This window comes from Anolis carolinensis, chromosome 5 (genome assembly GCF_035594765.1).
Source record: "Anolis carolinensis isolate JA03-04 chromosome 5, rAnoCar3.1.pri, whole genome shotgun sequence".
Classification (NCBI taxonomy): domain Eukaryota; kingdom Metazoa; phylum Chordata; class Lepidosauria; order Squamata; family Dactyloidae; genus Anolis; species Anolis carolinensis.
Genome location: NC_085845.1, coordinates 102,268,471 through 102,296,278, shown reverse-complemented (window position 1 = coordinate 102,296,278; position 27,808 = coordinate 102,268,471). Strand labels below are relative to the sequence as shown.

The window sequence follows — 27,808 nt, the reverse complement described above, 5'->3', positions numbered from 1 at the left end:
TCAAACTGCCATATATTTCAGTTCAAAGCAGATAATGTGGGATTTTATTCAGCTGGGTGGAAGGGGACCAAGATATTGATAACAGTGCTGAAGTGCCCTGGGCCCAGGACAGAACTCTGACACAAAAAGTTGGAGGAGAAGGCCAACGTCACACTCCTTGCAAGTTGATGTATGGCTTTGTTATTTCCCTGACCCTTTTGGCTGTGCCGAATGAGGAGCAGGCGTTGTGCGCACGCGCAGCCGAGGCTTCGTCAGGGGTGGAAAGGCGGAGGAGGGGGGCGGTCCCGACCCTGCGAGGGAGCCGCCCCCTCCTCTGGTTGCCATAGCAATGGCAGGATGGCCAGCCGAAGTGGGGTGACTTTTGCTACCATGGGAGCCAGGTGAGGCCAAGGCCCAAGGGTACTATTGGCGGGGAGAGGGGGATGCTGGGGCTGCAGCAGAGGCTGGAGGAGGGCGACGCCCGGGCCGCGAGCTTGCAGGAATCCCTGCCAATCAGCAGGCGCGCGGGGGCCTCCGTGTCTCGAGCTCTGCGGCCGGAGAGAAGGCTTTTACAGTGTATCATAGAACCATAGAGACGCTGCTTCTTCTCACCCGGAAGAAAGAGAGGGAAGGGGGAACTATGGCGGCCGCTCCTTCCCCCACCTCATTGGTCCTTTTCATCAGTGAAGCCTATCTGTGACAGTGGGAGGAGGAGGAGGAGGAGAAAAGCAACATGCTCTCTGGAAGTTTTGAAGCAGAAGCTGGGTGGCCATCTGTCGGGGCTGCTTTGATTGTGTTTTTCCTGCATGGTGGGGGGTGGGCCGGATGTGGTGTCGTCCAGCTCTGTGATTAATTATTGCCCAGATTATACAATGGCATCCACTACTTACACTATGGGCCCTTCCACACAGCCATATAACCCAGAATATCAAGGCTGAAAATCCCACAGTACAGTGTTCCCTCACTTATCACGGGGGTTAGGTTCTAGGACAATGATGGGTAACCTTTTGCGCTTGGTGTGTCAAAATTCACCAAAAAAAACCTAGCATGACTTAGGTGGTGAGTCACTTTGAGAAAAAACCCCCATAATTTCGCAATATGTATAGTTTAAATAACAAAAATATATAATTGTAATATATAACTGTATTTAATAAATCAAAAACTATTTACTAACATTATTTCCATGTACAACAATCTATGGTACCTCTTGCAGTTTCCATGCTGATTTCTCTCTATTCTAGTTTCAATGTAGTCATGAATAATAAATAATATAATAATATAATAGTAATAATATCATATACTACAATAATAATAGAATGATATAATTATACACACACACACACACATATAAATGTAATGTGCATAATTCCCATTGAGTAAACAACAAAACCACTGGACCAAATCACACCAAATTTGGTCACAAAATACATAGTCACCCAATCAATCTGCATGCAGCAACGTGTCAGCAAAAATGGCTAGGCGTGTCAGTGCTGACACGTGTGTCATAGGTTGGCCATCACTGTTCTAGGACCACCCGCAATAAGTGAAAATCTGCGAAGTAGGGACACTATATTTTAATATATACGTTATTTTAGTAGTTATACACGCTTTTAAGTCTTTATCAACCAAGCGTGTGTTGATAAATCATCTTCTCCTGTTGCTGCTTGGTCTCCTTTTCTCTCCCTTTGGCTTCTCCGTCCTCCTTTCCTTAGGCTGTAAATTGTAATTTTTTATGATTTATAATAGTCTTTTAGAGTTTGAAAAACTGCGAAACAGCGAATGCGCAAAAAGTGAACCGCGAAGTAGTGAGGGAACACTGTATCTGCTTTGAACAGGGTTATTTGAGTCCATACGACCATATATTCCAGTTCAAAGCAGATATTGTGCGATTTCCTGCCTTGGCATTCTAGGTTATATGGCTGTGTGGAATGGCATTCCATGCAGTCATGCTGGCCACGTGACCTTGGAGGTGTCTACTGATAACGCCGGCTCATTAGCTTAGAAATGAAGATAAGCACCAACCCCCAGGGTCAGACTCAACTAGACTTAATGTCAGGGGAAAACCTTTACCTTTGCCTATAGCTGTGTGGAAGGCCCCCCAGAATATCAAGGCAGATAACCCACACTGTGTGTTTTGAACTGGATTATTTGAGTCCACACTGGCATATATTCAAAGCAGATAATGTGGGATTTTATTCAGCTGTGTAGAAGGGGCCTGTGTAACACAATTTTTCTTCTTGGGCTACAAATGTCATTTCCTAATTGGTTCTACCAAAAAAACATGGGAAACCTTTATCAAATTGCCAAAACTTTGTTGTTGTGGTCAATACATTGAAAGGTTTAAAGTGGCATATTTTCATTAAGGAAAATTACAAGACTGAAGGAAATAATAGTACTGTACTACCCTCAGCCACAAGAACAAAGCTTCTGGAATATAATAACAACTTTCAAAGTCAGTGCCACACAATTAAACAGGAAAGAATACTTTCAATGCCAGGAGAAAATGCTGCTAGAACACGGCCATACAGCCTGGAAACCACCCAATACCCCAGTGACTCCAGACGTGAAAGCCTTCGACAATAATATGAAATCTGTTGCTGCTCCCTCCCTCCTTCTCTCTTGCCTTTTCTGGCTGCTTGTAATGCCGTGGAGTAGGCCTTAAGGGAGGCTCTAGCCAAATTTCCGCCAAATGTACTCCAGTCTCCATCTCGACCACTTCATCAAAGCCAGCTCCTCAGAGAACCAAGGAGTTGGATTGACTATGTGTGACGATAAAGGACGTTCAGGGGTGATTGTGATTGATCCTGGAAGGAATAACCATCTCGTAGCTTTGTTGCTTTCTCATGTAAATTATCTTTAGGAAGCACACTGGGTTTCATCCAGTGACACACATCTTTCTTGCTATGCTGAGTATCCGGGTGCAAAGGAGAAGCAGCTGCATTCTCACCTTGCTAGAGGCAGCAGCTGTGTGTGTATGTACCCTCAGGTTACTTCAAGGTGAATCAATGTATTTCAAAGTTTCCTTAGGTAACAATTACTCACGAGTTGGTTTGCTATGCCTTTCTTTAAACCATAGCCTACAGTGCCTAGTATTCATTGACATTGTCTTACCCAAGTACTAACTAGGCCTGGCCATGCGTAGATAAGACAAGACAGAATCTGGTGCCTTTAGGATATTTAGGAAGAGCTGTTCCCTCTTCATCCAGCCTTCCTTCATTTTCAGAAGCTAGCACTGTGCAAGCGATGGATGTTTCTGTGTCAGAGTGCTCATTTCCTTTGTAATGGTCTATATCTGATGCTTGGAGCCCCAGTGGTAAAGTGCGTTAAAGCACTGAGCTGCAGACTGAAAGGTCCCAGGTTCAAACCCTGGGAGCGGCGGGGGCGGCTGCTGTTAGCTCCAGCTCCTGCCAACCTAGCAGTTCAAAAACATGCAAATGTGAGTAGATCAGTAGGTACCGCTCTGGCGGGAAGGTAACGGCACTCCATGCCGGCCACATGACCTTGGAGGTGTCTACGGACAATGCTGGCTCTTCGGCTTAGAAATGGAGATGAGCACCACACCCCAGAGTCAGACATGACTGGACTTAACATCAGGGGAAACTTTTACCTTTACCTTATACCTGATGTTCTGATTCTTAACACTGGGTGATCTGTAGAAGTAACACACAGCACTCAGATTGAGAATGCAGGTGAGTGAATGAATGAAGGAGAGAGCATAAATGGAGAGCTGAAGGAGGCCCTGTCCTCCCTGTAGTTAAGTCTAAAGAAGGCAAGAAAGAGAGAGGAGATGGGAGGAGCCTTTTCTTCCTTGCATACCCTTTTGCTTGCTGTCATAAGCAAGAAATGGAGACTCATATAATTTTACTTCATTGAACTGATTATGTGAGTCTACATTGGCCATGTAATGCTGTTTCAAACTGTGTAGATGGGGCCTAAGAATTTTCACTTGCTGGTGGAAAGGAGGGCAGTTCTAGTCCCTCTGGAAAAGGAATTCCACAAACTGAAAGTAACTGTTGGCAAGATTGACCCCTTTGCTCCCATTAGGCATGTTTGGAAATGTTCTGGTACCCAGAGAAGGACTGTAATAGGCTTGTATAGGGAAAGATGGTCTTTCAAACAGACTGAAACAAGGTTTTATAGGTCAGAACCAGCACTTTGAATTGTGTATGGAAACAAAGCAGCAGTTAGTGCAGTGGTTCTCAACCTGTGGATCCCCAGGTGTTTTGGCCCACAACTCCCAGAAATCCCAGCCAGTTTACCAACTGTTAGGATTTCTCGGAGTTGAAGCCAAAACATCTGGGGACCCACTTATTGAGAACCACTGTGTGAGTTGTTACAATACAGGGGTTGTGTGCTCTATTTCTGAGTGCACATTGAAGGCAGCCTTGATATACAGCACCACTACAGTAATTAACTGAGACATCTACAGGAGTGTGTGCAGCTGCTGAACTAGTTTTCAATTTGCAAGCATGCTCCTGGCAAGTGCTAAAACCTGTGCCTTCAAGCTCAGGGTGGAAACTAAGAATACGTGCACGCAGGGTTGTAGCCGGGGTGGTGGTGGTGGTTAAGGGTTCAACCCCCCTCCCGAAACCTCTTTTACTCATATATTTTAACTGGTTAACCAATTTATGAGTTAACCAATTTTTTTAACCTGACACATTTGGGTGGGAGTTTGAAATTTTTAAAAACTCACCTCTGGCTATGGCCTTGTGTGTATATTATGAACCTGTAACTTATTCAGATAAATGCCATTATGCCATCACATTTATTCAAGTCTTCATAAACAGGCAGAGGGGACTGTGAACCAGACAGTTTCTGCCCCCCGTCTGCTGATTATCACTTTTTTAGCTTATTAGTTGGATTTAATTTTATTTTGGTACTGTAATCCATTTTTGTTGATGCATTTGATTGATATATGCCAATTTTTATTGTTCAAATTATACACTGTAGAGCAGTCATGGACCAACTTCAGCCATCCAAATATTTTGGATTTCAACTCCCAGAAATCCCAGCCATCTTCCCGGCTGTTAGGAATTGTGTGAGTTGAAGCCCAAAACACCTGGGGGGCCAAAGTTTGCCCATGCCTGGTTTAGAGCAGGTATGGAAATTAGGTAGACCTCTACATTTTCTTAGATTTCAACTAGCCACACTTTGCACCATTCATAGGGTGTAAAGACTGGTGATAGCTGGGATAGAAATCTAATCAGCTAACCAAATGATGGTGAATAGGCAAGTAATATAATTAAAAGTACAAGTTAGAGAAAAATACATATCACAATAATTAAAAGCAGGGAAAGAGCAACAGATACCCAATACTGCCAACAATCCCTTTCTTAGCAGTTAGAAGTTGGCTCTAAACCTCTACCATTTTACATTGTTACAATCACATCTCATCGTGGGTGTTTTTTTTACAAACTTGAATAGCTAACACATCATTTCTTTTTCAGTAGCTTTGAGGATGAAACTTTGAAACTACGGCAACTGAAGCTAGAGAACCAGGTGAGACAAATAGGTGTGTTTGCATGAATGTAGCGAAAGAGACAGCGCAAAGTTATCTTGTGTCTCTTGGGGAAAACCTCTCCAGTCCTAGCGTGTCTTTCGGGAGTGATTGTTGGGAGTGTTCGTTGAACTAAGGTTTGGGGTATGGCTGTTTGTGTAAATTCAGTAGAGGCTTGCTTGCTCATTTGGATCCTGTGGTCTGGTGTGAATAGCCTCAGGTCATCTGTGTGGGCAACTGGTCTCGGGAAGGAGGAGGATCTCTGCAGAGGAAGTAGGTCACAGGAAGTCATAGGCTGGTTAGAAAAGGAGCTATTGCTACAGAGACATTTGGTGTGGTGGGAGCAGATTTCTGTTGCATCCTTTACTGAATGCTGGTTAAAAAGGGATGGAGTAGGAACTCGTGCATTCACCTTCAACAGCTGTGGAAAGTTTGTGTTCTTGCCCAAGGATGCAGATAGTTGTGCTTGCAGCATGTTCAAGTTAATGGGCTATCTTGGAAAAGAAGGTCCAGTGTCTTAAGGCCACACTCCCTGAACACTACAGAGCAGACTTTCTTGAAGGATAATCACATAGAGGCTCTCTCTGAAAAGGAGGTCACTTCACAAACACAGGAGATAGACACTTGGAAGAAAGGTATACATAAAAGTAATAATTCATTATCAAGAGTCATTCAGGACCAAGAATCATTCTGTCTGTTTAGAGTCACAAGAATCAATTCAGAACTCTCATAGCATCAGTGTTAATGCAGAATAGCCAGAAGAGCAACAGAGCTTGTCCTCAGACAGTGGGCAGGTGTCCCTGCCAAACCTCCACGAAGATGTGTGATGGTGGTAGGAAACTCTATGCTGAAGTGAACAGAACAACTGGTTTGTGGATAGGATGACTCTAGAGGTGCGCTGTCTCTCTGGAGCAAAAATCTGAGATGTAGCAGAGAGGTTGGCAAGCTTTGTCGAGCCCACAGATAATTACCCCTTGCTTTTGGTCCATGTGGATACCAATGACAGTGCAAGGCATAGCCTTCAGAGATCACACAGGATTATGAAACACTGAATAGTAAGCGGAAGGTGAGGTCATCATTTCATCTCTTCTTCCAGTTCTGAGACATGGCCAGGAAGGGAGAGGAGGATAATAGATGTGAATAACTGGCTTCCCAGATGTTGACACCAGGAAGGATTTGTCTTCCTGGACCATGGACTTGAGGTTTAATGAAGTTGGGATTCTGGCAAGTATGCAGCAAAACAAAGAACAAGTTAATGATAGGGCCACTGCATACTGGTCGTAGCAAAATGCTAACACAGGACAGAGAAAAGGCAGAACTGCTCAACACATTATTTGCCTCAGTCTTCTCCCAAAAGGTTAAAAGTGCTCAATTTGGAGATGACAGAGTAAAGGATGCAGTAGAGCAGTGGTGTTAAACTCCAGGTGTTTTGGACTTCAGTCCCAGAATTCATGGCTATTGGACAATCTTGTTAGGGCTTCTGGGAGTTGGAGGCCTAAACATCTAGGGCAGTGGTTCTCAACCTGTGGGTCCCCTGATGTTTTAGCCTTTAACTTCCAGAAATTCTAACAGCTGGTAAACTGGCTGGGATTTCTGGGAGTTGTGGGCCAAAAACCACAGGCTGCAGGTTTAACACCTGTTCAGTAGGGAAAATGCAGCACAATATTGGTAAAGAGGCAATAAAGGAATATATGGCTACTCTAAATGAATTAAATCCAAGGATATTAAAATAATTGGCAGAAATAATTCAGAACTGGCAATCATCTTTGAGATTTCCTGGAGAAGTTCCAGCAGACTGAAGGAAGGCAACAGTTGTCCCATCTTCAAAAAAGAGAAAAAAAGATGACCCAAAGAAGTGGGAACAAGGGAAAGCATGACAACTGTTAAAAGTGTAGAAGGCTTCATATTTTGGTGATAGCTGAGATTTAGACAGAACTAGCTGTGCCCGGCCACGCGTTGCTAAGGTGTTGTCTGGTGGTGTTGGTGAGAAATTGTTGAGGTACTGGTGGTATTGAATGTCTGTTGTATGGTTGTCTTTATGTTTAGTATGCACACTGAAGTGGATTATACTGCAGTGTGGACTCAAGATAATCCAGTTCAAAGCAGATAATATAAGATTCTAAATGGGTAATATAGCTGTGTGGAAGGGCCTTGAGTCTACACTGTCATATAATCCAGTTAAAATCTGATAATCTGTGGAAGAAGCCTGAGGCCTAACTGTCCCTGTCCCCTGGGCTGAGTAGGTTGCTAGGAGACCAAGTGGGCGGAGCTTAGCCTTCAAACTGGCAGCAATTGGATAAAAACTATTATTCCTCTCACTGTAATTAGAACTTTATTTTTCTTTTCTTTTTGTTGTATCAACCTAGAGCCGTGAATGATGGGTTGTGTTGTAAAATTTCGAGGTTGGGGGGCCTGTAGTTTTGTTGTTTTGTCCGCTGCCCTGATGCCATCACTGTTTTATATATATAGATGTCATGGAGAAGTGGTAGGTTAAGTGGTAAATTTCCACAGCCTAAGGTTCAAATCTTCAAATGATATTTGCTGTACAGTGATTTAATCTAAAGCATGCTTGTTAACAGTGAAGTCCCTCTCGTAATTTTACTACTGCATTCTGTGGCATGGGCTTTCAAGAGTCACTAAGAATTCTTTCCTTGAATAAGTAAACAATTTTATTCTTTGGCAGAGAACACTTCTTGAGAAGAAGCAGAGGAAAAAGCGCCTTGAACACTTGATGGTTCAGCCAAACCCAGAAGCAAAGTTGTGCAAATTGAAGTCCAAAGTGGGAGAAGAACAGACTCCCTTAGTTGCATGCAGTCCCTCTGTCCCCCGTGGTAAGAAAAACTTTGATTTGATGAAACACTTTCTTACTTTGAATAATCCTTTTAAAAAAGACTACTAAAAATTCTGGAACAGTTGGCTGTTTTCTGTATTATGTAGTTTTCTAGGATGTGCTGATCGATTTGTAGTGAAGTACACAGTTAATTTTTGGTTAAAGTTGGAAAGGACGTATCTGGCTTCCTCACTGACTGATTTTAAACTGGGCCATAAAACTGAGTCCTGTCTACACATACAAAAAAATCGTACTCACTTTGTATTGTGTGCTATTCCGTCACATGCTTTTCATGACAGTTTACATTCCAGTGTGTCTTTGGTCATTAAACTACTTTTAAAAGAATTGTGTTTTGCCCCACATTCTGGCTTAAGACCGGAAAGAATTCCAAAGTCTTTTTAGTTTGGTTGTTCCCAATAGCTGGGGGAGGACTTAGTGATGGCCCAAACTGGTTGGTGGGAGGTGACAACTACCAGTAGGTCATACAATTGTTCCCATTGGGAAGTAGGTTCAATTACAGTTGAATTTTAAATTTTCATTTTGCTACTGATTATTTTTTAAAAGGAAAGTGTATGCAGATATTTGAATATCAATATACTGCATATCAGTATTAGTCCACCTTTACATAATAGGATTAATAAAGACACTTTAGGCAGATGTACACATATTCACAATGCATGATAAAAAGAAATACAACCAATGCCATATGGCTGGTCATGTGCAGCCGTTTAAGATGAACTCATCATAATGTGCATGCTGCATGTGGATCTAATGGGGCAAATGCAGAGTCTATGCAGATTGGGAAAATACAAGACAAATAAACATTTTTCAAGTGTAGACTGGCTCTTTTTATTTGAACATCTGTTTATTATTAGAACTTATCCAATGCATTTCCTTCATCAGGGCAGTCAACAAATAAACATGACATAGTTATATAGATGCAATTGGCCGAGAAATATGTATGTAAACATATTATTATCATTATTATTATTAAACCGTAAAGATTGAAGGCGGTTAACAACCCCATAAAAACAGCAATTAAATTGATTAAAACATAGGGAGAAAAACTAATCAATTCTAACCATGAAGAACAAAAGGTTTCTGCAACAACAACAACAGCAACAATAATTTTATTTCTTTTCCGCCTCTCCTCGTGGCTTGAGGCAGGTTACAACATACAACAATGGTTGTAATACTTTCAGTTAACTGGCACTCATGGAGATTGGTAGAGGCCGGAATAATGTAGTTTCTGGTTGCTTGAGAGTTACTATTAAAAATAGGCCTAACTAATACTATACCCCATAGTATACTATATCATAAACTCTGTATTCACTTGATATTAATATTGCTATACAAAACTGAAATCAAATAGAGAAAAAATAACTTAATGTAACATTTCTGGTACCTGGAGAACAAAATGGAGAACAAAAGGAAGCGTGAGTCAGTATGTCTAGAAATAATACCTTTGAAGTTGAATGTTCCTGAAGATAGTACACAAATCCAACATGGTTTGTATAATGTCATGCGGTAAAGTAGGATCAAATAGGAGTTCTTTTTGAATACATATTACTAAGCATTTTATCTGACAGCTTAGTCTGCAAAATCTTATTTTCTGTTTGTTCTTCTGATTTCCCGTCATGTTTTCTTGCTGAAATTCTAAAAAAAGATTTCAAAAGCCAGGAATACATCTGTTCACTGTCACTATCTGGTGTAATATACTAGATTTGGTAGAACAGCTGCCCCTGGAGTCATAAACTTATTTTCACAATTTTAATGCAAGTTCTAATTTGCAGATTGTTTCCTTGCATTAAGGGTTTAGTTTTTTATTTTACCTTTATTTTTTCCTTCCATACATAAGGCTCGGACCAATTTAGAGGCTGTCTAGGTTGACTTTGAACCATGGTTACCAAATAAAAAGCTGGAAGAGAGCCCTTAATAATAATAATAAATAATAAAATAATAAAACTTTATACCCCGCCACCATCTCCCAATAGGGACTTGGAGCAGCTTACAAACTAGCACACAATGGTGCCACACAACACATAACATACAATACATCAGCTTTTATTTCTAAGCATAATATGTCAATTAAGTTATCCAATAGTCACAACCATGCCCAAATTTAGGAGGCAATAACAGATAGACATGGGAGAGAAACTACTCCCATGTTGTGGCAGCTCCACTGGCTGCCGGTCTGTTTCCGATCTAAGTACAAAGTGCTGGTCGTTACCCATAAAGCCCTAAATGGCTCAGGTCCAGGCTATTTGTCAAATCACATCTCAGGCACTTTGGTCAGCGGAGGAGGCCCTGCTCTCAGTTCCACTCCCGTTACAAGCGCAGCTGGTGGGAATGAGAGAGGGGGCCTTCTCCATGATTGTCCCCTGCCTCTGGAACTCCCTCCCTAAAGAAATAAAAATGGCCCTCACCCTCCTCTCCTTTAAGAAACAGTTAAAGACACATCTGTGCACCTTCTCACACGGAGAGGAGGGCTAACATAACTGCCACTCCATAGCAGCTATGGTCTAAGTGAAACTAGAACAAGGACTGAACATTTTCAGCAACTTGGTCACTTAAATTGGTCCATGTATAAGCTCGTTCTGTGCAGTAATGTTTTTACTGACTGTCATGTTTAAATTTATTGTTTTTCTAATGTGGAATTTTTATTATAATGTGTATGTTATTGTCATTTTATACTTTTGATATTCATTAAGAAATTGTGGCATTGAATGTTATGTGTGTGTTAACTGCCCTGAATCCCTCTGGGGAGAAAGGACAGTCTAGAAATAAAGTTGTTTATTATTATTATTATTATTATTATTATCATTATCATTATCATCATCATCATCATCATCATCATCACAACTGTCAAGAAGGAAAATGATAAGGCATCGCAGTGCATGGACATATTATCATAAACATAATTATAATCAATTTAGAAAAGCATTAAAGTCTTCCCTAAGCATTACTTTTCTGGTCCTTGAATGCCAAATCTTGCAGAAAAACTCTGGAAATAAAAAGGTAAGATCTAACAAGATCCCAGATTAAAATAATTTGATCCTACTCATTGTACTGCCCCAAAGGATTGGTCTCACAGCCAGGTCTTTACAAGCTTGAACTAGGAAAGAATACAATTCTACTCCAGTAATCGTACTGTAGCTGTGTATACTCTATGCTGACAAGCAAGGTAAATAGCAACCTCTCCTATCCTTTACGCAGGCATGCAAACAGAGAGAAAGGGGGAGTGCAGGTTAGCTTGCCTCACCCGCCTTTCTAGTGTGTTAAAAAAGCATAGATCTATAGACCAAAATGAAAATCCATGAATGGATTTTAGAAGGAGTTTTCAAATGGTCTCCAGAAAGTTAAGAATATTTTTGTTTTTCCCTTTTGCAAGGCTTACCTTTGTTTCATATGAGCATAATGGTAGTTTTGAACAAGAGGTTTGATGAAACTTGTTGAACTGCTTTTCTTTTTGTGGTGCAGGAACCTGTACCTATTGATTTAATGTGATTTCTGCCTCTAGGATCAAATTTTCTAATAAAGAAGTCATGCTCATAAACTCATCCACTTTGTTAACTGAGCTATGCCAGTAAACAAATGCATGGTCATCTTGTTTTGGTGTGGAGTGCTCTAAGTACAGTCAGCCCTCCATATTCATTGAGAACTTCTCTCTAGGTCTTCCAGCACAAATCTGTGGGCACTTTCTAGCAGATATTCACCATATTGTGCTGGAAGAGCCATATTAATCAAATCCATGACTAATCAAATCTGAGAAGGTGAAACCCGTAAATATGAAACCTGCAAGTGTGTAGCACCTAGTGTATATGTAACCTGTTTTCTACATAAAGATTTACTTGTATATTTCAGTTATTGAATGCCCTATGCTTTAGCAGTCTATTTCACTCTGGTCAGTAGGTATTGATGACCCAGTTGCCTCTCTAAATCAAGTAGCACAAGACCAGATTTCTGTTGGATCATCCATAACAGAGAATTACACTGACCAAGAAAAGCGCAAGGAAATTCAATCGGATGTAGTTTCCAAAATGGATCTGCAAGACCTCTTACAGAAACGAGGTGAGAACTACTGTATTTCTTCAATTCTAGGATGCACTTTTTCCTGCATATATACATCTCTATCCTCAACCTGTGTTTTGCCCTACAACTCCCAGAAATCCCAGCCAGATTACCAGCTGTTGGGATTTCTGGGAGTTGGAAGGTCAAAACATCTTGAGAACTACTGCTGTAGTTAAAGCGATGTCAAACTGCATTATTTCTACAATATAGATGCACTCACTGTGTCTCCTGCAAACCGATTCCCTAGCCTCTCTGGTATGCATTTGGGAAACAGTTTGCCATGGAGCTTGTCGCTGTTCTGACTCCCGCAAAATCATGTCTCCCCTGCAAACAGCTTCTCTAACTATGCTTCTCCAAGGATTTTGGGAAATGATTGCCTTACCCCCATTGTTTTTCCACTTTTGCAGCAGTTCCTGCTCACCTAACCCCTGCATAGGTATAGGCTTAGTAAGTTTTGGTATAGGCTTAGTAAGTTTTTATGAGTTGTTTATTTCTAAGGTATCCCTTCTGCTCATCTTTATTCCCTCCTTTTAAATATATATATATTTTAAAAATATTTAAGCTTAAACCTAAGTGAAATTCTGGTTGTTTTAAGAGAGTAGATCTCACCCAGTCTGCTTTGCTACTTTGGCTTAAACATTTTCTGTCTGGATGGAAAGAAAAACAAGAGGAAATTAGGCTGATTGCCCATGATAATATGATCACAAGCCTGCAGATGTTTGACTCATCGTCTGGGCAACCCTCTGCATTGGGTAAAAGAGAAAAAAAATATGATGGTGATGGTCACTGAAGTGGGCAGAGAATTTTATTACTCTCCTCACTGTGGAAATTGAGATATCTCAGCTGACTTGACGCTCTCTCACAGGGAATCAATTCCTGAGAAATTCCCAAAGAAAGCGAACTGGAAAATCCCCTGAGAATATTTGTTCAAATTATGTAACTGCAGTATTTTATGTCAAGCCACTAGGTGGTTCCAGTAATTTCTGTAGAATTTTTGCATGTTGAGACAGGCTTTAACAGCACTCCCTAACCCCAGCTATTTTTCTCAGAGACGTTTCCCAAAGTGTCCCTATTTGATTTTTGAGCATTTGCACACTCCAGACTTTGTCGGAAAATTCTAAAGAAGAGGAATAAATAAAAGCCATGGAAGTCTTTCGGTCTGTTCAGCTACCTTGTATGATGATACCGTTCCTCCAGCGATCCCTCTAATCTCTGCTGTTTTGAAGTTCTTTTTTGGACAAATACAGCCATGATTTTTTTAAAAAAATCATTGTCGTTATGTTGATTTTGGATGAAATAAAAAGCTTGTCAGGAAAAGATTATGTGTCTTGGTATGGAAGCTGTGTATGATCCCACTGAATGGTGGCAATTTTGTGATTTTCGAGGGCAATTGTTGGCATTACAAGCTTTGTAATGCCAACACATTGTTGGCATTACAAGTCTCAAATTACACAGCATGCAGTGGTCAGATTGGGGGTGAGGTATATAGGCCTCCATGAAATTTATAAGTAAGCATAGGAAAGATTTTGTCTGGAATATCATGCTCTGATAGAAAGAAGCAAAATATACTTTTTCTTTTCTCTTTAAAATTTTAAACAGTTGCAATAACATAATCAAAAATTCACATAAAAAGCTGTTTAGATGGCAAAGCAGTACCAGTATAAAGTCTTTGAAATCAACCTGAGAGAATAAAAATAAATATTTGAAAGGCTGTCATAAGGAAGAGGGAGTATGCTTGTTTTCTGCTGCCCTGGAGACTAGGACACTGAGAAATTACAGGAAAAGAGATTCCATCTGAACATTAGGAAGAACTTCATGACCGTATGAGCTATTCTACAGTGTAACTCTCTGCCTCAGAGTGTGGTGAAGGCTCCTTGTTTGGAGGCTTTTAAACAGAGGCTGGATGGCCTTTTGTCAGGGGTGCTTTGATTGAGCTTTTCCTGCATGGCAGGGGCTTGGAATTGATGGCTCATGTGGTCTCTTCTAACTATTGATTCTATAAAAGAGTCCCAAGTCTCAGGATTGAGAAAGAGGTGGACTAATAAGATTAATAGCTATTGCTGCTGTGGCTCCTTGCTAGTACCATCTTAATGGATATAGGATTTCAGTGCCAAAGTAAGGTACCTCCCAGAAACTTTCCAATCCATTTTACCAGAACTTGTCAATCTGCAGGAGTTGAGTTGAATTCTCATTATGATTCACATAATGATTCTGTTTGAGTCAAGTGCTATGCCTCTGATGTTGCCTGCCATAGATGTGCGCGAAACATCAGGAGAGAATACTTCTGGAACATGGCCATACAGCCCGGAAAACTCACAGCAACCCAATAAATGCCTCTGTTAAAGATGACTCTATAAGCACCCTTCATGCTTTAAAGGCAGCTGAAGTGTGTTACTTGTTATGTCAAAAACTAACTCATTCTGCACTTGTTCTTTTGTTAAACTATTATTAGGGGGAAATGAAGAAAAGAAGGAAGTAACTTGTTATACATTAGTAGATTGCTTGCAATGTGTTACTTCTGAGCTCTGGATATTTCTTGATAAATAGTATAGTTATGATTTCTTCTTTGTAAATGTAAGATTAGTGATCTAGTGGTTATGTCGTTCTGGCAGGTATCTCTGGAAGCTTGAATTTTGATGAGGAGGACACTGAAGAAGAAGATGTTGAGAAGCAGTCAGGATCTCATTCACCTGAATTAGAATCTCAGAGGTCAAATTCTGCAAACAGCCAACATTCTGCTAAAGTAAGCACAAACTCTTGGGACAAATATGTCCATCCTAGACCATCTAGTGCAGTGGTTCTCAACCTTCCTAATGCCGCGACGCCTTAATACACTTCCTCATGTTGTGATGACCCCCAACCATAAAATTATTTTTGTTGCTACTTCAATAACTGTAATTTTGCTATGTTGTGAATCATAATGTAAATATCTGATATGCAGGATGTATCCTCAGTACAAGAGATTCCTAAAGAGGTGTTCTCAGGGGTAAAAGAAATAGCAATTTTTATTTGTGTTTTTTCACTTTTGGGGGCATCTTGTGCCCCTAACCCCTGTGAATGTGGAAGGCTGACTGCATAATGGAGCAGCTGCAGGTGGGGGGAGGGAGAGAAATGCATTATATACTATTTCTGTTTATACTTTTTTTGACAAATTGGAACCAGATTGATTCATCTTTGAATGATTCGGAGGTTGCCTGATTCAATTTGGGCCCAATTCAGAAATGTCATTCAGTTTGGGAAAGCCAAAGCTTCATTCTCCATATTGGAAACATCAAGAAATTAGCAAATGGCCTGACCTTTTTTTGTTTTTTGACCGAGTTGGATGACATCTGTAAATATTGTTGATCCTTTAGAGTGGATAAAATACAAGTATCAGACAAAAAGTGGATTTTGTGGGAGTAGCCTTTAAACAAAAACTGTACATTTACTAGTCTCTTTTAAAAGAGAAAAAGCAATAATAATAATAATCATCACACTTTTTAGCTTCTTTGGATGATCTCAAGTTCTAGCATTATGAAAATAAATAAATTGGCATTTTCCAATATATCCACATTTTTTTCATATTTATCTACAGTACCTATTTGTGTATATTTTCCTTTAGTTGCCTTCATTCTAAGTCTTTCAAACATATTCTTTTATTGAGGGGAATTTATATGTTTATTGACATTTGTAAATGGGTTTTATTTGGTTGACTTTGTTTTGTTGGGCTTAGTCCTGTTGTAAGCTGCCCCGAGTCTCTTCGGGGAGATGGTGGCAGCATACAAAAATAAAGTTGTTGTTGTTTTTACTATATACCTCTACTATGTATATTTTCCTTTCCTTTTATTGTTTCTAATCCTTCTCCCAAACATGCCCTTTTATGAGGGGAATTTCCCCCAAAACGTTATAGTTTTGGTTGCCCTTTTTAATTTTTCACTGTCTGTCTGATACCTAGTAACCGAGCATTTTATGCAGAATTCTAGTGCATTTGGTGTATTACCCACTAGCTGAAAGCTATTTATTTTTCTTATACTGAATCAATTTGGAGCGTCTTTCTGTTCTCATTCAGTTGATTTGTCATCTGTTCAAAACTTTGACCAGTTGTAACTTGCGTCTTCATTCATTCAACAATGTTCTCCTAGTGGCAGTCATGTCTGTTCATGTTGTTAAACTCTGCTGCAATTGTCTTTGCATTTGGAAGCATGCTGATATATTTCATCTCAATTAGGTTCTAGTCTTCTCATTATTCCTCTCAGATCCTTAAGTGGCACCATGTAGTTTTCTCACAGTCACTGGACAGACATCATCTTCATTATGCTGCCTTTACAAGATAACACATTTTGTTTGAGCCATATATATTTATCTTAAATTTGGAAAGTTACATTTCATGAGACATTTGTTAGTCTTTACTGCATTTTAACCAGTTCCTGGCACTCATTATAATGATGAAAGCTTATTACATTTTTTTACCCATAACGTAACTTTACTCATATTTGTTACATTGCTTAACATCTAACTGAGCTACATCTTTGCTATAGTAACCCACAATAGAACCATTTGCAACTAATAATCAACTGTCAACCCTCAACATTCATTCTTTCAGGTAACTTCCAGAATTGCTCTCTACAAATTGTGTGTATTTCTGCTGTTCTTTTCAAGGATGTCAGTACCTAATTTGTTTAAAGGAACTACCGCACTTAGTTCACTTTTTCATACTTGATAAATCACTTTTTCATCACCGGGGAGTGGATAGGATTTATAAAGACATTTCTGACCTGTTTGTCTTGATATCTTACTGACATCTCATTGCAACTTATAGAGTACTTCTGAAGGCAAGGTGGGTTGCCATTCTGCCTAAAACAGACCTTGGTCACATGAATATCCACATGGTGGATGACTACAGGCCAGTAGTTTGAAGGGTCAATTCTGTCCCCCATTATGTTCAACATATACATGGAACTGCTAGAAGAAGTTATGTGGAGTTGTGAGAGTTGCTCCTTTTGTTAGCACATGAAGAACTTTTTATTTCAATAGATGATTACTTCACTGTGCAGAACGGCCTTTTAATGGTGTGTGTGCAAGCTGTATTTATCCATATTATGTTTTTAAAATATGATTTCAAATTCTCCAAAGTACTTGGAGCAAAAGTGTTTCATATTTCATCTTAAAAGACTAATATTTGCTTATGCCTCCTGCCATTTCACAGATCCTTGCATCTCTCTCCAGTCTGATTTCTTGTTTGTTTGCTACTTGAAGGCAGGGAGAATGTGATGTGAGGAGTCATCATGTGAGGCTGGAGAGAAACTGAGGATCTGAGAGAGGAATGAGCAGGCAAGCCATAGCTGCTGCCTCAAAGGTTTTGAGATTTCAGGATAAGGGGGCTCAACCTGTACTGATGCTTTTAATACAACAGTTTGTTCAATTTTTTAAAAAAGTTATTAGCAGATTTTTAGCTTTTTATCGTGTCAGAAGTGACTTGAGAACATCCTGCAAGTCGCTTTTGCTGTGAGAGAATTGGCTGTCTACAGAGATGTTGCCCAGGGGATGCCTGGATGTGTTAGCTGGGAAGTTTCTCCCATGTCCCCACAAGCTAGAGCTGACAGACGGGAGCTCACCCCATCTCACGGATTTGAACCGGCAGCCTTCAGGTCAGCAGTTCAGCCAGTACAAGGTTTTAACCCATTGCACCGCCGCAGATTTTTAGCTATACCTTGTTTTAATTTATGTTGTTAGCTACTTTGAGTCCTATGTTGGGATAAAAGTGAGCTATAAAATAAATAAATACACATAGGGTATTATCTGCAGCTATAAAAATGTAACTGAGTTGTCCTTTGAGGCAATGTGTAAATCTGTTGAGACATGTGCTGGCTCCCACTGCTTCACTCTTGAAGGGTTGGGATGTGGCATAAGATCCCATATACTTACTTGCAAAAACAACCAGTAGCAAAATGTGATGTTTAGTTTTCTTTGCCAAACTTATCCTCATTTAGCATTAATTAATTATCTTACATTTAAGACATTGTGGACACCGCGAACTTTTATTGATTATGTATGTTCTGGAGAGGAGAACGATGTTCCGGCTTAATTTTAAATATTTCTCACACAGGAAATAGATGCTTCTACTGTGGCACTACCTCAGACAGATGTACAGTTGGGAGAAATTGAAAACTTGGAGGAGTTTGTGCTACGCCCTGCACCATGTGGCGTCACAGTGAAGTGTCGGATAACAAGAGATAAAAAGGGGATGGACCGAGGTCTGTTTCCTACATACTATATGCATCTGGAACGGGAAGATGACAGAAAGGTACTTAGAACAATGGCATGACATCTTGTTCTGAATTCATAGGTGTAACATAGATACTGTAAGGTACAAAACTATACACAATGTTTACCAACCACTCCAAATGAAGAATGAAAACCCAGAAAGAGCAATTGACAATGTTATTGCAAAATTATATATAATGCTGGAGCACATGAAAGGTTTTCTGTGTGGTTTTGAGAGAAATCAAGATCAACATAGACTAAACACCCTTCAGTGCTTTTATCTTGGCAAATTTAGAATAATCATGGGAGATCTAGCAATAGGAAAAATAGACATTTAATTTTGTAACAGAGGGAAACAGTATCATTACATTTGTATTAGAACCTTGAGAAAATATATGACTATCTGTTACAAAAAGATGACCAACAATTAAATATCAATCTATTGATACAGATACAGTAAATTCCTTTTAAGTTAATAGCAACAAGAAAGGTTTAAACATTGCTCCTGCCAGAAAGGTTTAAACATTGCTCTGTGTACTTGCTAAAGTATCCTGCAAGAAAAATGAAATACTTCCTTCCTAAACTAATTTTGTATCTGGGGAACTTTGTAATCCAAGATATTAATTCCTGTTTAATCCAATCGAAACATTTACTAGAGTTTAGATAGAATTTTTAAAATGCATGTTCTGATTTGAAATGTTTTATCTCAGTTCTTCAGTCATTTTTTGAAATGTTTTAGGTATTCCTTCTTGCGGGAAGAAAAAGGAAAAAAAGCAAAACATCAAATTATCTCATTTCAATTGATCCAACAGATTTATCCAGGGAAGGAGGAAGTTTCATTGGAAAACTCAGGTGAGACTTACAAAATTAATTAATAAATGAAGCTACCAGTGCTGTCCAGATATTTATTTTTAGTAGCAGTACTGCTCCAAGATCTCTTGTTCTTATGATCTGAAGGTGTCAGGGATTGAATTGAAGAGTTTCTGTAGTTAAAGCTTGTGATTTATAACTTAGTTGTAGCCATTCACCAAATGTTCAGTGATATTCTTGTCTTGCTGAAGGCGGAGAGAAGACCTTTCTGCCATGATAGATTGCATGTCTTCATTCTGTACTATGCCAGATAAAGCTTTCCCAATTTAGGCTGCGTATGACTTGCTTTTCCTGCATTTTGTGGCTTTTGTTATGTATTCCTTGTATGATCATTCATATAATATTGCAAATCATAACCTTACGGTTAGACAGTATGAATGCCACAGCTCAGCCTTTGAAACTCAAGAAGCTGAGGATCCAACAAAGAGGGTGAGGTGGATTTCCATTCTTTTCCCAGGGCATAAGAAAACAGTAATAAAATGACAGTTTTATTCTAAGAGAAAGGAAATCTCCTATGTGATTTTTATTCCTTAATCATAGATCAAATCTTATGGGGACTAAATTTACCGTCTACGATCATGGGGTTAGTCCGATCAAAGCACAGGGGCTAGTGGAAAAAGCCCACACTCGACACGAGATGGCTGCTATTTGCTACGTAAGTGACTTACTGATGGTGGCTGGGGTATAAGGAGGTTGTAGACTTTTGTCTCATACCAATTTATACTGGAGGGAATTATAGATTGGAGGAAAATCCTGTTTGGGTTGAAAGCTTAGGGCAGAATCTGCACCTAGAGCCTGCTTGGCAAGTAAGTAATCAGTCCTTTTTTGAAGACATCAAGAAAGGAAGACCCAACACCATACTAGGCAATTGGTCCATCATCAAGCTGCTTTTACAGCCAGGAGGTTCCTTCTAATGTTGAATCAACATCTACCATCTTGTAATTTAAACCATGAGACGTAATCCTATCAAACCATTATCTTAGCAACAAACCAGTTTCAGCGCCACTCAACTGTGCAACTGCCTTCCAAACACTGGGCAATTTGGGACCACGGCGTGTAGCCTCCATTGAGCTCTCAAGCCGGTTTGGGGATGTGAAGCAAAATCTCGTGTCATCACAGATGATCACTTGTGGCTAGATCTTCCAAAGGAAGAGATTTGGTGGTGGATCCATAAATGACAGATGGAAGACACTCAAGAAAAGGATGTGCTTGATGTACTTTCCCCTGGTGGTAGCACAGTGTGCTAAAGTGCTGAGCTGCTGAACTTGCAGACCGAAAGGTCCCAGGTTCAAATCCCGGGAGCAGAATGAGCGCCCGCTGTTAGCCCCAGCTCCTGCCAACCTAGCAGTTCGAAAACATGCAAATGTGAGTAGATAAATAGGTACCGCTCCGGCGGGAAGGTAACGGCGCTCCATGCAGTCATGCCGGCCACGTTGACCTACGGACAACGCCGGCTCTTCGGCTTAGAAATGGAGATGAGCAGCAACCCCCAGAGTCGGTCACGACTGGACTTAACGTCAGGGAAAAACCTTACCTTACCTTACTTTCCTCTTGGCACATTTCTTCCTTTTCCCTTTATTCATTCCTCTTCAAAATCCATAGCACTTTTGTTCTCCGGTTACAACACAAAAATTCAAGGGTTTCCCAGTTCTTGATGTTTATACCACTTTTTATTTCAAAACAGTATATTTTTTAATAAAACAATGTTAAAAACCACTTGAGAACATATCCAAGAGTGTCCAGGAAACAAATGTATATAGTTAAACATTTTAACCTCCTTTTTCGGAAGACTCTCTACCACTGTCATTGCTGTCAGTATCTGATGTGCTATCCTCAGCACTGCTCATGGCAGATAGATTTTTTTTCCTACCCATTACTCTCCCACAGTTCATTATCGTCTGATCCATCCAGTGCATTAGAAATGCCAGGGTTTTTTAAAGCTTTTGACAACAGTGCCCTCTTTAATGACCTATGTGCACAGCAGTTCTAAGAACAGGCCCTTCACATTTCCAGCAGATGTCAATTGGTAATCACTGCTCATCATACACTCATTATACAAATGCTGCAAGTTGTCTTTAAAGGGCTTGTTCATGGATTCATCCAGTGGCTGCAAGATAGAGATTAAGCCACCAGGAATCACCACCTCTTGTGTTTTATTGTCACGGAGAAGTTGCTTCACTTCCTTGACAGTGTGTCTTCACAAACTGTCCAAAGCTGACTGTTTCCGTAACACACCTGGTCTTTTGTTCCACACAATTTTTACCCAATCCACCATAATTTCTAAGTCTATCCAATCCAATGCCTGTACCCATACAAGAAATTGTACTCCCTTAGGCATTGTTTTCCTTTTTAAAATAATGTAAGTTTCTTTCCATCTGCTGTAATAGTAAGTATTACGGTGCACCGCAATCATTCGTGATTACTGGTTCTCATACATTTATTATGCGTTTAAAAAGAAAAAAATGGTTTTCACACAAAGAAAAAAGGCAAAAGAAGGAAGGCGGTAAGGGTTGTGACACTCTAATCAGTAGATTAAGATTATATAAATATCTACTGTATCACAGAGGGAGAGGAAGGGGATTGAGTACTTATGTTTGTTATGATTATTATATCATTGGTTTTCCATTGATAATAATGTTGGGTTTGGGGGGATTATTGGAGCCCCTGGTGGCACAGCGAGTTAAACAGCTGAGCTGCAAAACTTGCTGACTGAAAAGTTGGCAGTTCAAATCCAGGGAGCAGGGTTAGGTCTCACTGTTAGTCCAAGCTTCTGCCAACTTGCAGTTCGAAAACATGCAAATGTGAGTAGATCAATAGGTACCGCTCCGGCAAAAAGGTAACGGCGCTCCATGCAGTCATGCTGGCCACATGACCTTGGAGATGTGTCAGGATCCGTGTTTCCTGGGCCTTCACATTGGCGCCAGGAATCAGGCCCCTGACATTCCCGCACATTCCTGGACTGATAAGCAGGCCGGAGCCGGCCTTGAGACACCAACGGACAAAGGGGGGTTTTGGCGGGCACTATGCGCGGGTTTTCCACCAAGCGGGAATTGCATGTTTGAATGTGGGAGGAGGGTATATAAAGGGGGCCGAGGGCATCACCCAGTACTCTTGGCTTCTTGTGCATCAGTTATCCTTCAGTAAACGTTCACCTTGTTTACGCACCGGTCTCGCGTTCTCATTCTCGAGCGGCTGGGGTGAGCTGACAGAGATGTCTATGGACAATGCTGGTTCTTCAGCTTAGAAATGGAGATAAGCACTAACCTCCAGAGGCGGACACACTAGACTTAATGTCAAGGGAAAACCTTTACCTTTACCTTTAATTGTTGTCTATATTCTTATTTTTACTTTCTCTTATTCAATTTCTACCATCTTTTTCAAAGGAAACCAATGTACTAGGATTTAAGGGACCCAGGAAAATGTCTGTCATAATTCCAGGAATGAATCTGAATCACGAGCGGATTCCTATCAGACCAAGAAATGTAAGTTTAAAATAAGTCTTGAAGCAAAGAGTATCTGTGGGGGTTTTTAAAAAAGGAAGATAGGGAAGGAAGAAGATGTTGACCAACCCGGTTTGTGGATGGAAGAGATGGGAAGGTGAGGCGGCGGGGGGGGGGGGGGGATGGATATTTAGTCAGTAGTGGCCGGGTGGGAGGAGAGAGGTGGAAGGATAAAGAGAACAAGGAAAGAAGAATTTTGAAATGAGGGATTTTTTAAAAATGTAGACCAGGAGTTGCCAGAGAGGAAAAAGAAGAAGGAGGGTGAAAAATAGAGCTGAAGCAGTGAAACCAATAAGAAAAATAAGAAAGCTCCATTTTTCTCACTACTCAAAATTGTGGTCATATGTCTCTAATTATAAGATAAGGATGATAACAAAAATTGTATTAAACTAAATGTGTTGTGTATTTGAATAAGAAATATGGGAACATCCAGCCATTTTCTCTGGCTAATGTGAAAATGGAACAGAGGCTTTTCCTCATAAAAAAGGAATTGTTAATGTGAACTTGAAGTAATTACTAGTAATTTTATAGATCAAACCTCAGTGAAGGAGATGGAAAGCCTGTGTTATCTTCCTCCCACCCTTTATTCTGTTGCATAGGAGCATGAGAGTTTGTTGGCAAAATGGCAAAATAAAGACATGGATAACCTGATAGAGTTGCACAACAAAGCCCCAATATGGAATGACGATACCCAGTCATATGTCTTGAATTTCCATGGAAGAGTCACCCAGGCCTCTGTGAAGAATTTCCAGATTGTCCATGAAAATGACCGTAAGTGTTGAAGCAGGGGCCGGGGGGCCAAACTTCGTATTCAGTAGATGGCAGCATTGGCATCGAGAATATATTTACTGTTTTTCATTAAACATTTCTGGATTAGATGGGGATAGGCCAAAAGGGGGAGTTTTATTTATTTACTTACTATATTTATACCCCGCCCTTCTCACCCCAAAGGGGACTCACAAAACACACATATGGCAAACTTTCAATGCCAATTACACCGTTAACAAGGACAGATCACACAAATAGAGGTAAAGGCAGTTTTTCACATCTTATTTCCAGCATCTCGTAGGCTGTGCTTGACTCCAACCATGGGGTATGCTGTCACTCCATCTTCCATGCTAAAGAGCTTATTCCTCCAGATCAATCTGGGAAGTAAACTCCCCCCCCCCCCCGGTCTGGCACAATGGGTTAAACCTGTGTGCGGCCAGGACTGCTGACTGAAAGGTTAGCGGTTCGAATCTGGAGAGTTCTTTCTCCCACCCTGGACATTCCACAAATATATAAAGCCCCACTTGCCTAGTTTCCAACAGACTTCACAACCTCTGAGGGTGCTTGTCATAGATGTGGGCGAAACGTCAGGAGAGAATGCTTCTGGAACATGGCCACACAGCTCGAAAAACTCACAGCAATCCAGTATTTTTGGCCATGAAAGCCTTCGACAATGTATTAGCCATCAATAAACTGTGTAGTTGGAAACCTGATGTTTGACACATTGCTTTTACTTTGGTCACCAGTATTATCTCCTGAACAAGTGCAAAGTTTTTACAGAACCAAAACGTCCTGTTGTCTTTATATTGTGACATTGGTGTAATAATTTCCTCATGAAGTTTCAGGGATGTAGATCCAGTCTCATTTTTGCTAGATTATTTTGCAATGTGAGCTCCCCCTTGTGGTTGTTTAACAATTCCTCTTCCTCTATAGCTTATTGTAGTATTTGGTGAATTTGATAAATAGATTCCAGGATTTTTGCTATTCTCCTGCTTTGTTTTGCTTGATTCCTTATATCAAATCTCAGCTTTTCAGGGGTGAAAAGAGTGTCCATTTCTGGGTGGGAATACAGCAGGGAGATGCCTTTTTCGAATACAGTAGAGTCTCACTTATCCAACACTTGCTTATCCAACGTTCTGGATTATCCAACGCATTTTTGTAGTCAATGTTTTCAATACATCGTGATATTTTGGTGCTAAATTCATAAATACAGTAATTACTACATAGTATTACTGTGTATTGAACTACTTTTTCTGTCAAATTTGTTGTATAACATGTTTTGGTGTTTAATTTGTAAAATCATAACCTAATTTAATGTTTAATAGGCTTTTCCTTAATCTCCTTATTATCTAACATATTTGCTTATCCAACGTTCTTCCTGCCCATTTATGTTGGATAAGCGAGACTCTGCTGTATTCTAAAACTTAATTAATGAGCCTCTTAGATAACATCTGAACTTGGGGGTTCTAGCTTGTTTACATGATGTATTAATTTATTCCCATTATTATGAGTCACGTGTTAATCTAGTTGGTAAAGTTCTGACAATCGGTCCAATACAGGCCCTTCATTTCAGGAAATGAGCTTACTTGAGGTAGTGAAGCTTTATTTAAGGAAAATAGGAACAAAATACTCTCCTGCTTAATGTCACAACTGGCAGGCATCATATGCATTATATATTTATAGGTTATACAGTTCAAATACTTTGTGCAATATTTTCACATTTGTCAAAACATGATATACATTGCACTTTTCATGGTCCTTTCCTTCATTGGGCAGGTCATCAAAACATTGGCCAATTCCCACTTTCTCAACTTTCACACGAGAAAGACATTTTCCCCATATGCCGACATTCCTAACTAACAAGGTTCTGCTCTGCCATTCTCTAACAAGTAGTTTCCTCATATATTCCTATTCCCTGTTACATGTATGAACATTAAAACATGTACAATGTATATAGCTGGATATATAGGATAATATAATAAAATTCCAATACATGTTGACCATAGCAAAAGCACAAGACAGAACTGTAAAAAGCATGATGTTTATACATAGGAAAAGCACATGGTTGAACCATAGAGAGCATGGCAGGGCTTAAGGATAGGATAAGAGAAGGGAGTTAAGAAGGAAAATGCTACCAAAATGATACAAGACCCCTGCACAACGTTCACATTTTTTACCAGGGGTTAAGGACAACTATTGACATGATTGTAAACAAAGATGTGTGTTTGTTTAATCGCATGCTATGAGAATGTGATAGAGTACAGGCATACTGGAGAATGATTGAAGGAGAAATTAATAGAATGTTAAATCTTCAAATAATAATAGCCAACAGAAATGTATTACATGCAAAGATATCAGGAGTTTATAAAGGAAAGTGTGGTTGAAAAATTAATAGCGTGTGTTCAAATAGTTTTATTGAAGGGATGGAAAGATAAAACAAAGTGGACTCTGACAAATTGGTATAATTATATAGTTAACATGGTAAATGTGGAAATAACAAATTGTAAACTGAACAATATAGATAAAATAGAAAATGTTATAATAATTAAGAATGTGTGGGATCCAGTTAGGAATTAGAGAATGTATTAAGATGTGGAGTGGAAAAATTGAGATTAAGACTGATATTTCAAATATAATTTCTGTAGTTTATTGTACAAAGTGTATGTCCAAGGGGAAAGGGTGGAGGATGGGAGTGGGGTAAAACAATAAAATAAATAAAGAAGAAGAAGAAGAAAGGATAGGATAATGAAAAGCTGTTTCTTCTCTCAATGCTAGAATTGCTTTATGAAGAGCTTTTGCTATTAGGCCTCAAGTTAGTTCAATAGCTCACTTCTCCATGTGGGGCAATGGGTTAAACCCTTGTGCTTGCAGGACTGCTGACCAATAGGCCGGCAGTTCGAATCCAGGGAGAGTGGGTGAGCTCCCTCTGTCAGCTTCAGTTCCTCATGTGGGGACATGAGAGAAGCCTCCCACGAGGATGGTAAAACATCAAACATCTGAGTGTCCTCTGGGCAACATTCTTGCAGACGGCCAGTTTTCTCACACCAGAAGTGACTTGCGGTTTATTAAGTTGCTCCTGACATTAAAAAAAACTTCTCCATATTTATTTCTTGTGTCAGAAGTGAACCAAGGGTACAAGTTGTAATGGATTTGCAAACATAGAGATTTTTTTAAGAAAGAAAAAAACTTGGCATTAATATTAAATGTCTTTTGCCCAGTAGCTGGCCACTTGGAGTGTCTCTGGTGTTGCTGTTAGAAGTTCCTCCATTGTGCATGTAGCAGGGCTCAGAATGCATTGCAGTAGGTGTTCTGTGGTTTGCTCTTCTCTACAGTCCACTTTGTAGCCCCATTTCTTAAGGTTGGCTCTGCATCTTGTGGTGCCAGAGTGCAGTCTGTTCAGCACCTTCCAAGTTGCCCAACTTCTCCATAGAAAACCCTAGATTCATAGACTGGAGAGATAGGCAGCCACTTGAAAAGAAAGCCAATTAGCAAAATATCTGCCACAGATAAATTGAATAGTTCCAACTCTAATAATAATAATAATAATAATAATAATAATAATAATAATAATAATAATAATAATAATAAAACTTTATTTATATCCCGCCACCATCTCCCCACGGGGACTTGGGACGGCTCACATGCGGCAAGGCCCAACTAGCACAATTTACAAAAACAGCATAAATACATTGAACAATATACAAAAAATAAAACACAGTAAGACAATAAAACAAGAGTTAATACAGCAGATAATAGAGCAGTACTCTACTATCTTTATGTGATATAACACAGCTATTATTTTCTTTTTCTCTGTCTCTTTACCCAACTCCCTCCAGCTGACTATATCGTGATGCAGTTTGGTCGTGTGGCAGAGGACATATTCACCTTGGACTTCAATTATCCCATGTGTGCCCTTCAGGCCTTTGCCATTGGACTCTCCAGCTTTGATAGCAAACTGGCGTGTGAATGATAGATGTTGATAACATCAAGGATACCTTTCATTTTTATTTCTTCACTCATAATTTGTGAATAAATATATATATATATTCA

At 39.9% G+C, this 27,808-nt stretch overlaps 1 protein-coding gene and 1 long non-coding RNA gene across 6 annotated transcripts in view; one reads left to right on the top strand and one right to left on the bottom strand.

Annotated features, from left to right (window-relative positions):
• Window positions 1-227: 227 nt before the first annotated feature.
• tulp3 (TUB like protein 3) lies at window positions 228-27,808 on the top strand. Of its 5 annotated transcripts, none has more exons than XM_062982025.1 (11): window positions 228-380; window positions 5,427-5,478; window positions 8,160-8,307; window positions 12,219-12,377; window positions 14,990-15,120; window positions 18,463-18,660; window positions 19,360-19,472; window positions 20,031-20,145; window positions 22,874-22,972; window positions 23,590-23,761; window positions 27,595-27,808. In XM_062982025.1, exons 1-11 carry the CDS (start codon window positions 337-339, stop codon window positions 27,726-27,728), a joined length of 1,365 nt encoding a protein of 454 aa, XP_062838095.1. In that variant the 5' UTR covers window positions 228-336; the 3' UTR covers window positions 27,729-27,808. The 5 variants fall into 5 exon arrangements, with proteins under 5 accessions (XP_062838095.1, XP_062838094.1, XP_062838096.1 ...); XM_062982024.1 differs by having other exon boundaries at window positions 229-380; window positions 12,216-12,377; XM_062982026.1 differs by having other exon boundaries at window positions 262-380; window positions 5,430-5,478; window positions 12,216-12,377.
• Window positions 26,844-27,808, bottom strand: part of LOC134299356 (uncharacterized) — a 42,443-nt gene continuing 41,478 nt past the window's right edge. The window contains exon 2 of the long non-coding RNA XR_010006545.1: window positions 26,844-27,207. This is a non-coding gene — a long non-coding RNA (uncharacterized LOC134299356). The remainder of the gene's footprint in view (window positions 27,208-27,808) is intronic.

What these genes read in the sequence shown, in the direction of transcription:
- tulp3 (XM_062982024.1), top strand. Translation starts at nt 337, where the DNA reads ATGGCCAGCCGAAGTGGGGTGACTTTTGCTACCATGGGAGCCAG. An exon ending in CAGTCCCTCTGTCCCCCGTG is followed by an intron (nt 8,308 to 12,215) that starts GTAAGAAAAACT and finishes CACTCTGGTCAG; the next exon opens with TAGGTATTGATGACCCAGTT. An exon ending in AGTTTCATTGGAAAACTCAG is followed by an intron (nt 19,473 to 20,030) that starts GTGAGACTTACA and finishes CCTTAATCATAG; the next exon opens with ATCAAATCTTATGGGGACTA.